Below are 14,833 nucleotides of genomic sequence, written 5' to 3' on the forward strand. Positions count from 1 at the left end.
CTGCAAGATGTGGGACTACGTTTGTATTATATGAGACCTAATGCTGATAGCACCATGTAATGTTTTACAAGGTGCTGTGGCGCAATTTGCTGCTGATCGGACCAGGTCATAGCTGTAGTAAAAGTTGTCTAGTCACGCAATACTCTACTGATTTGATCTGGTTTATTTGCTGTTTATTTGTTGTTTATGTTGTTTATCATCTATCTGTTGGCTGGTTCAGACTATCTTTAAAATGGACCCTTCATTTTAGCTGAATACAGCGAACTTCTGAGTAAGTTGTCATGGCTAATAAGTTATTGTTGTTTTGATCAACTGAGCTCTTCTCTGTTGTCTAAAATATTAAACCTGATAAGATTTATTTTCAAATACCACAGATTTTTCGGCCAATTGATTTAATTGGTTTTCCTGACTACTATTTTATTTCACAATTTTTTAATGGAGTTTTTTAAAAGCTTTACTGAAAAACAAAAACAGGAATTGCCCTGCGATTTGTTTTCCCACGCATCTTTCTCCGCATTTATCATTTTCCAGGTCATCATCGTCGTTTGCTCGCTCAGTCATTCTCTGGTTATTAAAAAGTGTGTACTGTAACAAGCTGATATTGTTCCCTCGGATGCTTACTGTCCTGGGGGACGGCACATTCCATTATACCACTTCCAAGATTCATTTAGAATTTGACCGCCTCTGGGTGGAAATTGCAGCCACACTGGCTGATGAGAGGTGTGCTGCTGTATGGAAGCTATTTAAAGACAACATCATGAAAATACTCATGCACTTGTGTGAGGGATCCAGGACGTTTTTAAGGATTGCAGGTTGTGTGTGATTTGTCTTGAATTGGAAACTGTCAAATTTCAACTTAAGTTAAAGTTAAAATTTGACTTTCTCTCAAAATTTACTTTAAGCTGTTACTGTAGGAAGGCCCAAATTTTATTTTATAGTTTTTTATTTTATAGAATTTTCTTCTTGAACAATTTTGACAGATGATGCTGCTTCAAAATGAAAAGCAGACAACATCTTTTGCATATATGAACAATGCACAAAATACTTTTAAATGTAAATTTGTTCAGAAAGGGCTGAATGGAGAGATCCTTAAAAAAAAATCATTTCAGATTTTAGTTAATTATGACATGAAAGTTTTGTTCATGCATTACCATAAATACCAAAAATAACCAAAAATAATAACCAATAGCTATTTAAAATTTAAATTTAAATTTGTGGGTGAAATTTGCCAAAATGGGATCTAGTGTCTTTAGCTTTTCTCTGGATGGAGTTTCGATACTGCTTTTGTTATTCAATATAATTCACACAGTTTGTGCACGCAAATTATAATCAAAATCAGTTAAATTGGTGATGAAACAAAACACATCGCTGATCGATAGAAACACCATTTGAGAAAAGGAAATTATCCAAACTGTTAAAATTGAAATACAATGAATTACCAAGGAACAAATAACGTGCTGTGCATTATCCTGATCATGAAATTCTTCTGGAAGTTTTAATTTTTGATGAGAATCCAGAACTGAATATATGAATAACCCATAGAGCTATATATATTGACTAGAGCGCTAACACCCCGTTATGCACGCACTAAGGTTTTGAAGCCGTGTGGGCACATCCATGTTTATGTACAAACCAATACAAAAGCTTGAAATTTTGTACGGCTATTGTACGGCTATTTGCATGATAGTGCGTTTGTTCTTTTCTATGTGTCATCGAAGCAAAAAATGCAGCAAATGTGAACGCACAATCTGCTGATGAGCGTACAAAACTGCGAGCGCCATGTGCGTCATGTTTACAAGGCGCGTATACTTTTTTTAGTACATCAATCAAGTCGAACATACGGTTTTCGTAGCGCGGACGTGCACGAATGGGCAGTCGCGTACGAAAGCGCACATGCCGAGTTAAAAACAAATAGCGGCAATGTGTGTTCTCTTAAAATTAAAATCGTTCCGTAGTCACGCAACACATCAAACATGTCTGCGCTCAGGGTGGCTTCAAAACGCGGAGCAAGTTAGCGCTCTAGTCAATATATATAGCTCTATGGAATAACCCAACTGAAGAATTTGTTTTTTAGACCGTCTATTTGTGGAACAGTATGGTCACTGACTCTTTGCCTTTGGAATCGGTGATGGATCGATGAAATCCTTTCTAAATGTTGATGTATAAAATAAAACTGTAAAAATTTCATTTCAAAAGGTGTTCAGGTTTTTGAGATATTGCAAATAATCCCGAGTGTTATGTCCTTGCATGAAAATAATCTTTTATAGGAATTCACAATCTGAGAGACTTTATGGACAGTAATGCTTCTCTTATTCAAATTTTGGGGCATACAAACTGATATCTTTTTGCATAATCACATTACTTCAAAGTGAAATGTTCTCAAAATGCGGTATACTATTATACTATAGGTTTCTAACCGAAAGTTTTTATTGCCATTAATTTTAAGAGCGATTACCAAACATACCAGGTTTAAGAACTGACTCCGCCGGTAGTACAGTTAATCACGATCCTATAAGCTAAAGTAGTAGTCCCAGCCTATTATCTATACCATCCGCCCGGGTAATTGTTAAAAAAACAGAACTGAGAACCCCCGAACATCTACTCCGCGGTAGTAGAATAAAGCAAGACAGTTCTCTAAGAACAAACTCTACCTGGCAAGTACAGCAATGTAGATACACACATGGTGTTACCGCAAACCAAATATATATAACCAGATTACTTCAAAGTGTAAGGTTTCTCAATATGCGGTATAGTTTTGAAAGCTGCTGTAGGCTTCTGAACCAAAAGTTTTAAACGGCATTAATTTTAAGAGTGATAGGAGTGATGCCTTCCCTTTAACCAAACTCTGAGAACCATTAGCCCACTTCAAAGTAACATTAGCCTTTATCTGATGGAACCAAATCGTCAAATTGCAGACGAGCTTGCATTATTTACTAGAAAGACTGAAAGAAAAAATTCATTCACCAGCTGGTCACTCGCAAATCATTACCATACCCAGATCAAATTCTGTTATGTCCGAGCCATATATGGAATTCTTAAGTGGATGGGTAAATCATCTTCGTGTGGTCGGAGTATCCACTCTTTTCTTTTGTCAATAACGAACAAAACAGAGGAGTAGTCCGTGTGGCTAGAACTAGGCCAAGCTCTTTGTAATAAACCTCAAGCAAAGATTGGAGAGGAACCTGGAAGGCAAAATTTGACAATGGATACACGAGACTTCTTGCGGACATTGACGGAGAGCAAACGAGAAGGACGAAAAGGGCAAGTTTTGAAAGATGATAATATTGTGGATTTCCCTTGGGCTGGTTGTGTAGGATATAGAAAGTCTGGGAGAGAAGCTTGATGAGTTATGAATGATAACAGGATACTGCTAGAGAGGAGACAAAGTGGCTTATTTATCAAGGGATTAAAGGGAAGGTATACGTTGGGTCATCACTCTTGAAACTTATGGCAATACAAACTTTTGGGAAAATATACAAATTGGGAAGACTTTTGTTTGCTAATCGCTCTTAAAATTAATGGCAATGCAAACTCTGGTTAGAAACCTAAGCAGTATTTGATAGTATAAAGCATTTTGTGAAACATTTCACTTTGAAGTAATGTGTATTAATTTTGTTTTTTACCCATACTCGGGTGGGATTCGAGCCCACGACCCATGCAATTCTAGAGCAGTGTCTTACCAACTAGACTACCGAGATTGCCCAGTAGCTAGAGGCAGTAATGTGGTTATGCAAAAAGATATCAGTTTTTATGCCCCAAAATGTGAATCTGAGAAGCGTTACTGTCTATAAAGTTTCTCAGATTGGTGTATTTCTACTAGGGATTGATCTGCCTTCGTGGACGTATTCGCTCCAAATTTTTGTTGATATCTCCAAAACACGACCACCTTTTGAAATGAAAGTGTCAGATGATAGTTTTATTGTGTACATCTACATTTATATTGGAGCAAGTTCGGGTGAGCGACTAGACGGACTAGGCTGCACAGAAACTGTGACATAGCTCTCGAGTTGACCATATCAACCATGCTCCAGTGCATTGTTCATATAGTCAATCTCCCTGTGTTCTATGGTTTCTGGTAAGTCTAGTCGGTGTAGTCAAGTCTAGGATTAAAACAATCAAACGGTTCCAAAATTAAAAGTATACTTTGCCTTTAAGATTGTAGAGAGAAAAACCAAAAAAATGAGTAGGGAACGGTTTGACCTGATGGATAATGCAATCAGTAGACTTTATATTTGCCAGTCATTCTGAGGTGTGCTTGATTCATTCATCTGTGATATGAAGTAGAAAGAAACAGATCACCCAGGTTCCTGATTTGGGCTAATTAAGAGGATGAGTCCAGTGATAAGTGAATTAAAAATCAATAAAGTGGTGCAATTGACTGAGAGTAAAAAGGAGCAGATCACGCGGTCCGATAGAGGGGTGAGAAACGGACAATTCTTGTGTCCTGTTTTGGAGTTGATTATTTTGCGGGTTGTTTCAGGTTGAGGAAGTCAGCAAATCTGGGCAGTTGAAGACGCCTGGTTGCGTCAAGTTGTTGACGATTTCTGAAGGTGGATGTTTGAAATCGTTGAGGGGGAAATGATGAAAGGTCGGGTCATTTTCAGACACAGTCATGGGGATCAGAATATCGAGTATCTACCCTTGAGGTTATAAGCGGAGTGAGATAGTAATGTCTAATGGGTGATTGAGCTCAAATGGTTTCATCTTGGGAAATTACTGATATGAATTTAGCATTGATTCTATATTCACATCAGCCATCCTATACGTGGTAAAAACAAAAGTGTCCAGTGAGTTGACCCATCATCCTTTGGAAACATTCAACTGCACGGGTTGTGTGTATTGCGTCCAACTGCTTAGGTATGTTTCCTGGGGACCTTTAACAAAAGAGGACAATAGGGTCCCCAACTGGTGTGTACACCGGCCTTGAACTACTGAATTACTCTGTGGCCATGGAGGCCAATGCTTCATTTGCCCTGGTCTTGGCCTTGGTGCCCCTTCAAATGTTTTCTACAGACTGTAAGATTTCCAAATGGAAGAGTATAATGGATTGAATATAAGAACGCAGTACTCACATATTAATCACTCTCTAACCAAGCTCCAACTTATCTGGGCAACCTTCTCCACACCCGCCAGTCTCTGTATAATTTAAGATCCACTTCAGCTGTTGTATTGAATGCCCCACGATCACGTACCAATGTAGGATCTAAAGCTTTTGCTGCAACTGGGCCAAAATGCTGGAATCGTCTTCCTCAATCTGTTCGTTTAGCCAATTCCCCGAGTTCCTTCAAATCCCAATTAAAAACCCACCTCTATCCTAAGTTACTCTGATTGAATCATTGTTAATTGCATTGTTTTGTCTGTAAAGCATGTAGTTTATCTTTTGTTTTGTTGCTATTGTATTTCGTTAGCGCTTTGTATCGCTTTTGTAAAAAGCGCTTTATAAGTAAGGTTATTATTATTATTATTAGTACTTTGCAAAATGAAAATGTCCTTCCCCTCTACACGATGAGTTGTTAAGCCTGGTGACATGCAAACTTGTAAAGTCGTTGTAAAGAACCATTTTGTTGTTGTTGTTGTTTTTGTTGTTGTGGTCGTTTTCATTGCTGTTGTCATTGTCGTTGGCATTGTCAGTGTCATTGTCGTTGTCATTGTCATTGTTAATAATGTCACCTCTTCATCTGTTATGGGCGAACTGAACGTATCGTATCGAGATGGAAAAAGATATTTTCTTGGTTGTATATCATTAACTGTGCAGTGAAATCACAAAGTGGATGGACCCTGTTTTCAAAACCAAATAAAAGTATTGAAGGTAAATAGAGTTTGATAAAAGTTGTTGCAGTGATGCAGTGATTAACAATCATCATAGTTTTCACTCATCCACTGAATTGCTTAAAGCACTAAGTACTCAGTACTTTCCCCAAGTCCTGTGGAGAGAAAAAGTACCGGGTCATACTGCTCGGGTAGCATTCGAACCCTGTGAAATGTTTTTTTTTGTGACAGAATTTGGGAGAAGTACTGACTGTATGTGGCCCAATTTCATGGCTCTGCTTATGACTGTTCTGCTAAATGTCTGTACTATCTGTGTACGTAGGCATGCGCACAAGCAATAAATAGCGCGTAATTCCATGCTTCTATAAGTACCGATTCTTTGCAAACTGCAAGCAGAGCCATGAATTTGGGCGAAGTACTTAAATACAAAAACAAATAACATTCTTCATCCCTTGATCTTCTTTCATTGTTTGAAAAATGGTCGCTTCATTCTAATCCAATCAACTCCATCAAAACATACCATGGTTTTTTTAAACACCTGTCATCGTTTGAAACATTCTTCCAATTAGTATTTCAAACAGTTCAAAAGATCTAGACCCTGAACATATAAATATTCAATGCCCCAGAGTTCTTCCAGACACCCCTATTTTGTCTGAATGTGATCAGTTCGCAAAGTCATGGCACATTTGATTTGTTTCACACTTTTCTCCAAAGTGCAATATATTGGGGAGTCAAAGTCATTGATATCCCAGACTGGACCATTCCACATAATCTAAAAGGGGGATCAGGACCCAGAGTCAGATTTCTTTTTTGAGGGGCTGAAAGATATTTTCATATACTCTGTGCACAAAATTGTACAGAAGAGATACAGACCTCTACCCAGATCTAACCCTCTGATTAAGTGGAGCCATCAGCAGCAGGCTTTCAGATGTCATGCTTACACCCTGTGTTCCCCCTCCAATCAAACCTTTTGGTTTACTGGAGAGCCCAGTACTAGTGGAATCGTCTTGCAATTGTTCCTGGTGTTACTCCTGCGCTTACTGGGTACTTTTTGTTACACAAAACACAATGTCCACAGATTTACATTAAACTTACACCGTTTGAAGATAATTATAGTAGAAAGCTTACCTTAAATTATTACTTGCCGAGGTGCTGTATTTTTTGAGCAATGAGTAACACAATGTCACAAAAATTTGTTTGTATGCTAAAATATTTTTTGGCTCACTGACTTGTTTTGCTAATTTCTCAAAAACTACAGCACCTCAGCAGGTAATATTTTAAGGGAATCTTTCTACCATCATTATTTTCAAGCTGTGTGAGTTTAGTGTAAAACTGTGGACATTGTGTTTTGTGCCCTACAAAGAGTACCCAGACCCTGTAAGGGTTTGAACCAGCCAAATTAATATGAGTGCAGGCATACTAAAACTGCAATAGTCCAATGGTTAAATCAGGCATGCAGCGTGTCAGCAGATTTTACTATTTTTAAATTCTGAGCTGTGGGAACACTGAAGAAACACAAGTCACTCTGTGTGTGTAATGGATCCTTTTTCTTTTCTCTGTTCTTCCTTGTTGATAATCTGCAGTTAACAGACTCCTATGGGGGTTCTCATTGGTTGAGAAACGTATTATTCAAATAACCCAGCGGTCAATGACATTTCTTAGAACGCATCTACTTTGTTATTGTTCACACTTTAAAAATATAGCCTTTTTAAAGACTTTAATCTTCATTGATGCGTGATTCCTGCTGGACTAAATGTTTTCACGCTTCGTTTTATGAAAGTCATGTTGTGTGCTTCTTAGTCAGTCATAAATTAGTCAAATCTGCACAGTGTCTTTCAACTACATTCAAATATGTTATTTTTCATAAGTTTAAATATTTATTTTCAGTTGTGAATTACCTACAATTTTTCATGTAATCACAAAAGTAGCTGAACATGTTGTATAAAGAAAACATAGTCAAGAAACAAAAATGGATCTTGGTCAATAACTTATCTGAAAAAATTCTGACGCAAGACCATTAAAAAACTGCACACATGTTTTTCCCACAAATCTCATGAATATTATATGGTTAAGAAATTTCACTTTACCAAACCTCTGCTTATTTCTTTATTTGTTTGTTTGTTTGTTTGTTTGTTTGTTCGTGGTGTTTGTTTGTTTGTTTGTTATTTTTGATATTGAGACTGGAACGGACAAGGAGGTCTGACCAATTCAATTGGAAATTTGTTGGTTGTATCAAACTAGGCATTTATAACTCTCTCTTTGCTTGTCATGTTTTGAACAAAACTTGGCCATTGAAAGTTTGTCTCTCTTTGCATGCTTCATGTTACAACAAAATCATGATCACTTTGAAGGTTTGTTTGTGTTGGACAAAAAAGTTAATTGAAATCACAGATTCTCTGTATTAACCCCTTTATTTTGCCTGTTCTGCATGCTTAACAAAGCTAACCCCCAAATTGCGAATGTCTTAATTATTCCACATTATTTTCATTGTTTTGTCACGATTACTTGCTGCAGAACTTTAATTTAATCATTTAATCCAGCAGTGCTTGTGTTACTAATTTCAATTGCTATTAATTTGCATTATTTGAAATGTTAGTTTAACCTGCACCAAAACCCAGCTCAACCCGTGTCTTGCATTCTTCTTTCCTTTTTTCCCCCTTTCTTTTCCGTTTCCTCGCCTATGCGTTTTTGCAAACAACACAACAGGGTGGTTCCGCCGCAAAGGTACGTTTCCTCTGGGACTTCAGTGGGAACTGGGCTAATTTCATGGCCCTGCTTAGCGCAGAGTTCTGCGCTTACATCAGGGGTACCCTGTAAAGTGCAGATTTTTGTAAGCACTTAATGTGGTTAGAAGCAGGAAATTAAGACATGGCACTGCTTACCGCGGAATTCTGTGCTTACAGCAAAGCGTGTGTTTATGTGGTTAGTTAGTGCAGATCTTCGTGCTAAGCAGAGCCATGAAATTGGGCCTTGGTCTATTGTGTTCAATGGTGGATCTAAGGTGATTATAGACACAGGCAAATTCTGGCGGGATAAGGTGGGGGGAAAAAACACAAAAATTGTAATTTTTTATTTGAGGTCAACAGACTAAACTTGGCCACAACTTCCCTGTACTGGAAGTGTACAGTAAACAATCATCAATCACTGTTTTGCCTTCTGTTTGTAATTTCTTTGTCACTGTGTGTGATTTTTGAATGGCAAAGGGAAGGACAATACATTTTTCAAATTTCTTGCTGCAAAACTTTGTGAATTATTTTCCCCTCCATTTCTGAATTGCCCTGTCCTATTTTGTACCTTGGCTCAACACAGAGGACCGACACACTTTGTGAAACACTAAAAGTTTGGTTCTGGAATTTCATTCTGAATGGGTAAGGTAACTTATATTCATCTGTGGAGGGTGTCCAGCTACTTTTTGGGAAATTTCAGTTTCCAGTGGGAACATTCACTTGGAGAGCAGTTTTGGTTTTGATGCTGGCATACTACTGTGTCTTTTACTTTCTTGCTTTCTTGCATTACTGAATGGGGAAAATGGTACGTGTTTAGCACTGGTTATGTTGGATAACTTCTTCAGCTGATTGGCTTGCACCCGTTTCAGACAGGCGCGACTCTGATGAGGAGTGACTCTAGGTCGACCAAAATAACTTTTTGTTTCAGACAGGTGAACTGAACATAACATTTACATTGGATAGGCTCTTGACAAGTTCAAAGTCTAAAACCAAGGCGCTCCTGAGTCGTTCCGAATGACCGCAACAGTTGATCTTTTGACTTCTAGCGCGTCCAGTCGCTCCTAACTGTTTCAGATATCAATTTTTTCATTGGAGCGCTGTCTGAAATGGGTGTTACTGGGTGTTACTGTCCTTGGGTTATGATAAAGAGCAGCACTGGTGGTGTTAGCAAGACTGCTGCATTTGGTTTGATTAAAGAGGAAGGGAAATGACCAATTCAATTTTATGATGTACTAATTTCCCAATAGATAGAGTCCTCATGTTTTGGGATGTTGACAAATATTACACTGGAAGGGTAACGACTACATAAGCTATTTACACCATTTTATTGTGAGGTTAGAGACTTGTATGTTTTGTTCTCTGACACTTCCCTTCCTCTTTCATAGTGATGTTTAATCACATTTGTGTAACGGCTTGTCTTGCAAACAAAATCACTGCCGAGAATGGACCAAGAAAAATTGTACCAAAATGTGTTTGAAAAGAGAACCTTTTTGGTATATCTGGTCGAAGCGTTAGGCCACTAACTATATTTTGGTATATCTGGTCGAAGCGTTAGGCCACTAACTATATTTTGCATTCTCAATTTCAGATCTATGAATGTTTTTTTTTTTATCAATGTTTTTTCATTTTATTGCTAAACTTGGCTCAGCCAGCAGGAACAAAATTGCTAGGCTTAGTTTTCTGCTAAACAGATTTTATGAAATTGGGACCAGAGCAAACTGTTCAAAACCTCAAGACAAGAATGGCTCTTTTCGGAGCCAACACTCCACCCAAAAGAGATTTACTTTTTGTTATACCCACAGGTGCACTAGTTAGTTACTTCCAAAGAACTACAAACAACCACAGATTGATGATATGATCAGGCCTGGAATTAAACGGAGACCATGGGTGCCTCTGCTGCCCCTGGTCTTTGCCTTGTTGCCCCTTCAAAAAGATTCCCCTAGACATGAAGATTTTCCAATAGCAAAATGAAAATTGCCTTGCCCTCTCAAAGATAAAAATCCAGGCCTGTATGATGTGAGCCCACGTACACATAGTTGGTTTTAAGTGGAGTTTACTGGTTCGCCCTGGTGTTCCTGGCTGTGGCTGCTGGATGCGCCGTAGCACCTTGTAAACCCTTACAAGGTGCTACATAATTGGGTCTCAGAATTCATCACTGCAATAACCTTTCGGAAAGTTTTGTATATACTCGCGCCTTGGGTACCTTGTTTGGTAGATACATGCGCTATATAAGACTTCAATATTATTATTATTATTACTGTGTAGCAATAAGGACAGCACTTGCATGTTAACTGCATGATCACATTCAGCATGTTGAATGTCTGCACGATAATATTTTCTTTATTAACTGTGTGTCTTTTATATTAGTGTGTGACCTTGCCACAGTTCTCTACAAGATTTTTTTTCTATTTAATGTTGGAGAATGAAGGGGAAAATTATTCCTCCTAAGCACGATAGAAGAAGGGAATAAAAACAGAGAGAAAGTACCAGGCATTATATTCTTCCTACTATAATCTGATTTCCGGTTTTTATTTTGGCCTTTGGAAAAATCAGGAGCCATTGTAATTTAGAAACGTCTATCACAGCATGTTAACATAGGTCCGATTTTGTACTTTATAAAATGCTTTTACTTTTTTTAATGGACAATAAAATGTTATATGGATAAAACTCTAGTGAAACAAAGTTTTTCCATAGTGTTATGAAATTACTTTATTGAGGTTTTAAAAGTGCAATTGTTAAAAACACAAAGTAGGCCTAGTTCTATTACAAATCCAGATTACGAGAGAAGTTATTTTGGTGGGAAATTTGCTATGTCCATTGTCTGTAACGAGAGATCTGTATTTTCAATTGCTCTTTTTTTGTCTTCTTCCTCTGCTGTCCACAGCGCCACCGTTGGATCCCGAGATCTTAAAGCTGGAGAAGTCAGGTCCTCCACAGCCCCTTCCAGCCCAGGCAACAAATAAACCCCTAGATGACATCCTGAAGAACACCACAACGTCCATGGTAAAGCAGAAGACCCAGAGAGACTCCGGTCTGAGCACCGAGGCCAACCGAGTCCTAGACGGGCTCCCCAGACTGTCCTTCATGCATGCCAAGGTACTGATGTTCCCGATGAGACCAATAGAGGGCAGTACAACAATCGGCTCACCACACGGCTCCCTCTTGTGACAAGGGAAGTGAGAATAATTTGAACTGTAGCAGAATTGTAGCAAATTTTTAAACTTCTCACATCTTCATGAGAGACCAATAGAGGGCAGTACAACAATCGGCTCACCACACGGCTCCCTCTTGTGACGAGGGAAGTGAGAATAATTTGAACTGTAGCAAAATTGTAGCAAATTTTAAAACTTCTCACGTCATGGGAGAGCAGCACCAGTACTAGAAGATTGAGAGGGGTGAGACATCGAGATACTATTTCTCAATTGTCAAATGTATTCTTCAATTGTCACATCTATTTAATAGGATTTAAAGTCTATTCGTTTTAAAGCTGTGGTCTGGGAAAGCCATCACGCGATATTAAGTCAATATGCCACGACTTGGAAGCCTGTGTCTTGCTCCCTGTACATGCAATGATAGTTCTCATTTCATATCAAGGGACCAGTCTGTTTTCTACTTTTAGTCTTAATTTGGTTAAATGGGGTTGAAATGGAGAACCCGGCAAGATGGCTCAACCATGAGGTTGGTTTAGTGCTGGCGACCGTGTTAATTTTTTTTATATTTCTGGCAAATTAGTGTAAAAGGCACCAGCAGTGCAGATCTTTATGTCACAACTCACTGTCCTGCTTCTGTTTTGTGTTGATGCTCACCACAACCCACAGGAACTAGTATTCATGAAGTTATTTATGAGGTTTGCGGTAACACCATGTGAAAATCTCTCTTGAGAGTGTAAGTGTTCTGAAAGGAATCAGTGGTTGACAACTTCATAAAGTTGTTTTTGATTGTCTACAAGTTGTGGACAATAACTCCAACCCTCCCATACACTGGTACCACAGACTGCCACAAAGTGCTTTACCTTCCAGGCTAGCATTGGGTGCATGGGTGTCTTCTGTTTGTACAGCTGGTATTATGTGAAAACCCAATGGCTTGTATACAGTGGACTTTGTCTCCACAGTCTACTGTGGTATTTTGTGGCAAGGGCCAGTTGGGCAGTTAAGTATACCGGTAGTAATGGGGTACGGTGAATTTAAAAAATAGTGTTATTGTCCACTTTGTCAAACTTCTAAGCTTCACTTGTAGAGGGTTTTTGTCAAGTTTTGTGTTTATAATAAATTATTTTATTAGCACCTATTAACATCTGTTTGATCACATTATGCTTACAACATTTCGTCCCAATGATCGTCACAACTACACATCATATGCTAAATCCAAATCACTTTGATTTGAACACAGCTCAAACACACACAGGTGTTCATCTAAATGGATACAGGCTAAATTACAGGCAGTCAATAGACCCCTTGTATAAGCCGACCTTCACTCAGGTCAAACTATGAAAATGCGTACGTGTTTGCGCAATGTGAAAGCTGGGTCTTCCTTTGACCTCAACGAGGGCGCTGTTTGAGTTTGTGATATCAAAGCAACGGGCAGGCTGAATGCTTCATGGAGGCTTTCCTTGCCCCTGGGCATTGCCTTGGTGTCCCTTGAAACACTCGGGTAGAAGTGCCCTTTACAAAGGAGAAAATGCCTTGGTGCCTTTGCCCTTTTAAGAACAAAGCAGCAGGCCTGAAGGGGTCTATGATGGCTTGTGTTTAAGAAGACTACCCTGAAAGAGACTGCGTACCATTGTCATTATGTGTATAAGTGAAGTATTTGATGGTAAACTTGTTTTTACGAATACTGCTTCAGAGTAAGCAAAAACATTAACTGAAGACTTCTGCAAACTCTTCAACTTGAGCATGTTTTATGCACACGGAATGCTAACATTGAGTCGCAAATGTTTTTTTTTTTTTTTTTAGTTGAAACAGATACATTTTATTCTGGATTTTGCTACGCTATAAACATGATAAAAGGGAAATCATTCACTGTGTTATAGGTAAGAATAACAGCCAGTCATGAAATTCTAGGCTGCTTAATTTGAAATTATATGAAATAACCTTCTCACTCCGAATGTTGAAGTTTTAAAGATGATTGCTTTAAGTACTCGGTTGTGCCAAATGCAGAATTTTGACTCTATTTTTGCGATAGATAGTTCAAATGGTTATCCAAGCCGAAAGTAGTTTTTTTAAAGGCAGTGTACAAGACCGGTAACAAACAGTAATTAAGATATTGAATTCTTAGATGTCGTTTCTCCTTAAGAGGACGTGAAATTTTGTACTAAATGAAAGTTTAATTTTGCTCGGCTGAAAAAATATATGTATGTGTATTTATGATGTCCGTTAGTGAAAGAAGAATTATCAAGAATGGTTGCAGCTACCAATTAAACTAATTATTTGACAATTTCTTTAATCAGTAAGACAGGGAATGTGCTTTGACTCAGTCTTATAACAAATCCTGGTTGCATGGATTCTTAACTTTATCATCTTTCCTCTGTTAGTGGAAACTTCAATTCCTCAAAGGTATATTTTGAGATAAAGACCGAATCTGAATGACTGGCTTCTGCTACGGCTACAACCGTTGCTAGGGATGTCCTTTACTTCAACACATGATGACATGGTGATCTAGCCGTAGCTGTAGCCGCAAATTTGGACATGGCTAATGGGTTGTTCATGAAAAGAAAAACCTGTCGGATGAGATTCAAAGCAAAGAGGAATAAAATTCATGGATTGATTGCAAGAATTTGGACTTTTGTCAAACTCTTTAGACACCAGTTAGATACGAACCATACCTCAATATGCAAGTCAACTCTGAGGTCCCAGATTAGCAGACCATGGGAAGACAGTAGCTATTTAGTGTGACATGAGTTGAGAAGGATCTTTAAAGGCACTGGACTCTATTGGTAATTACTCAAAATAGTTTTTAGCATAACAAATTACTTCAAATCGAGCAATGGAGAGCTGTTGGTAGTATAAAACATTGTGAGAAATGGCTCCCTCTGAAGTAACTAACTTCTCACTCAAATGCAAATACTAAAGGCCTGAAGCCTTTTTGGCATCTGAAAGCACACAAATTTGTGCAACAAGGACAAGGGCGTTTTTTCTTTCAATATTCTCTTGCAATTTTGATTACCAATTGAGGTTAAGTTTTTACAGATTTGTTATGTTACGCATATGTTGGGATACACCAAGTGAGGAAACTGTCTTTGACAGTTACCAAAGGTGTCCAGTGCCTTTAAATAAAAAATTTAAATGCATGTATCTAGAGAGAAGACGGTTGATACAAACAATTTTGATCAGGAAGGAAAT

General features: G+C 38.2%; 1 protein-coding gene across 4 annotated transcripts in view; it reads left to right on the plus strand.

Moving 5' to 3' along the window:
- The window catches only part of LOC117291283 (aftiphilin-like), a 44,512-nt gene extending 32,454 nt beyond the window's left edge, over positions 1-12,058 (plus strand). For 2 of the 4 annotated variants that reach the window (XM_033772927.1, XM_033772935.1), the window contains one exon: positions 11,380-12,058. In XM_033772927.1, coding sequence (XP_033628818.1) covers positions 11,380-11,663 — 284 coding nt within the window. In that variant the 3' untranslated portion in view covers positions 11,664-12,058. Of the gene's footprint in view, positions 1-8,475; positions 8,494-11,379 lie in introns of all 4 variants that reach the window. The other 2 variants (XM_033772919.1, XM_033772942.1) reach the window with 2 other exon arrangements.
- The last annotated feature ends 2,775 nt before the right edge of the window (positions 12,059-14,833 follow it).

Source organism: Asterias rubens, chromosome 1 (genome assembly GCF_902459465.1).
Source record: "Asterias rubens chromosome 1, eAstRub1.3, whole genome shotgun sequence".
In the NCBI taxonomy this organism is placed as follows: Eukaryota; Metazoa; Echinodermata; class Asteroidea; order Forcipulatida; family Asteriidae; genus Asterias; species Asterias rubens.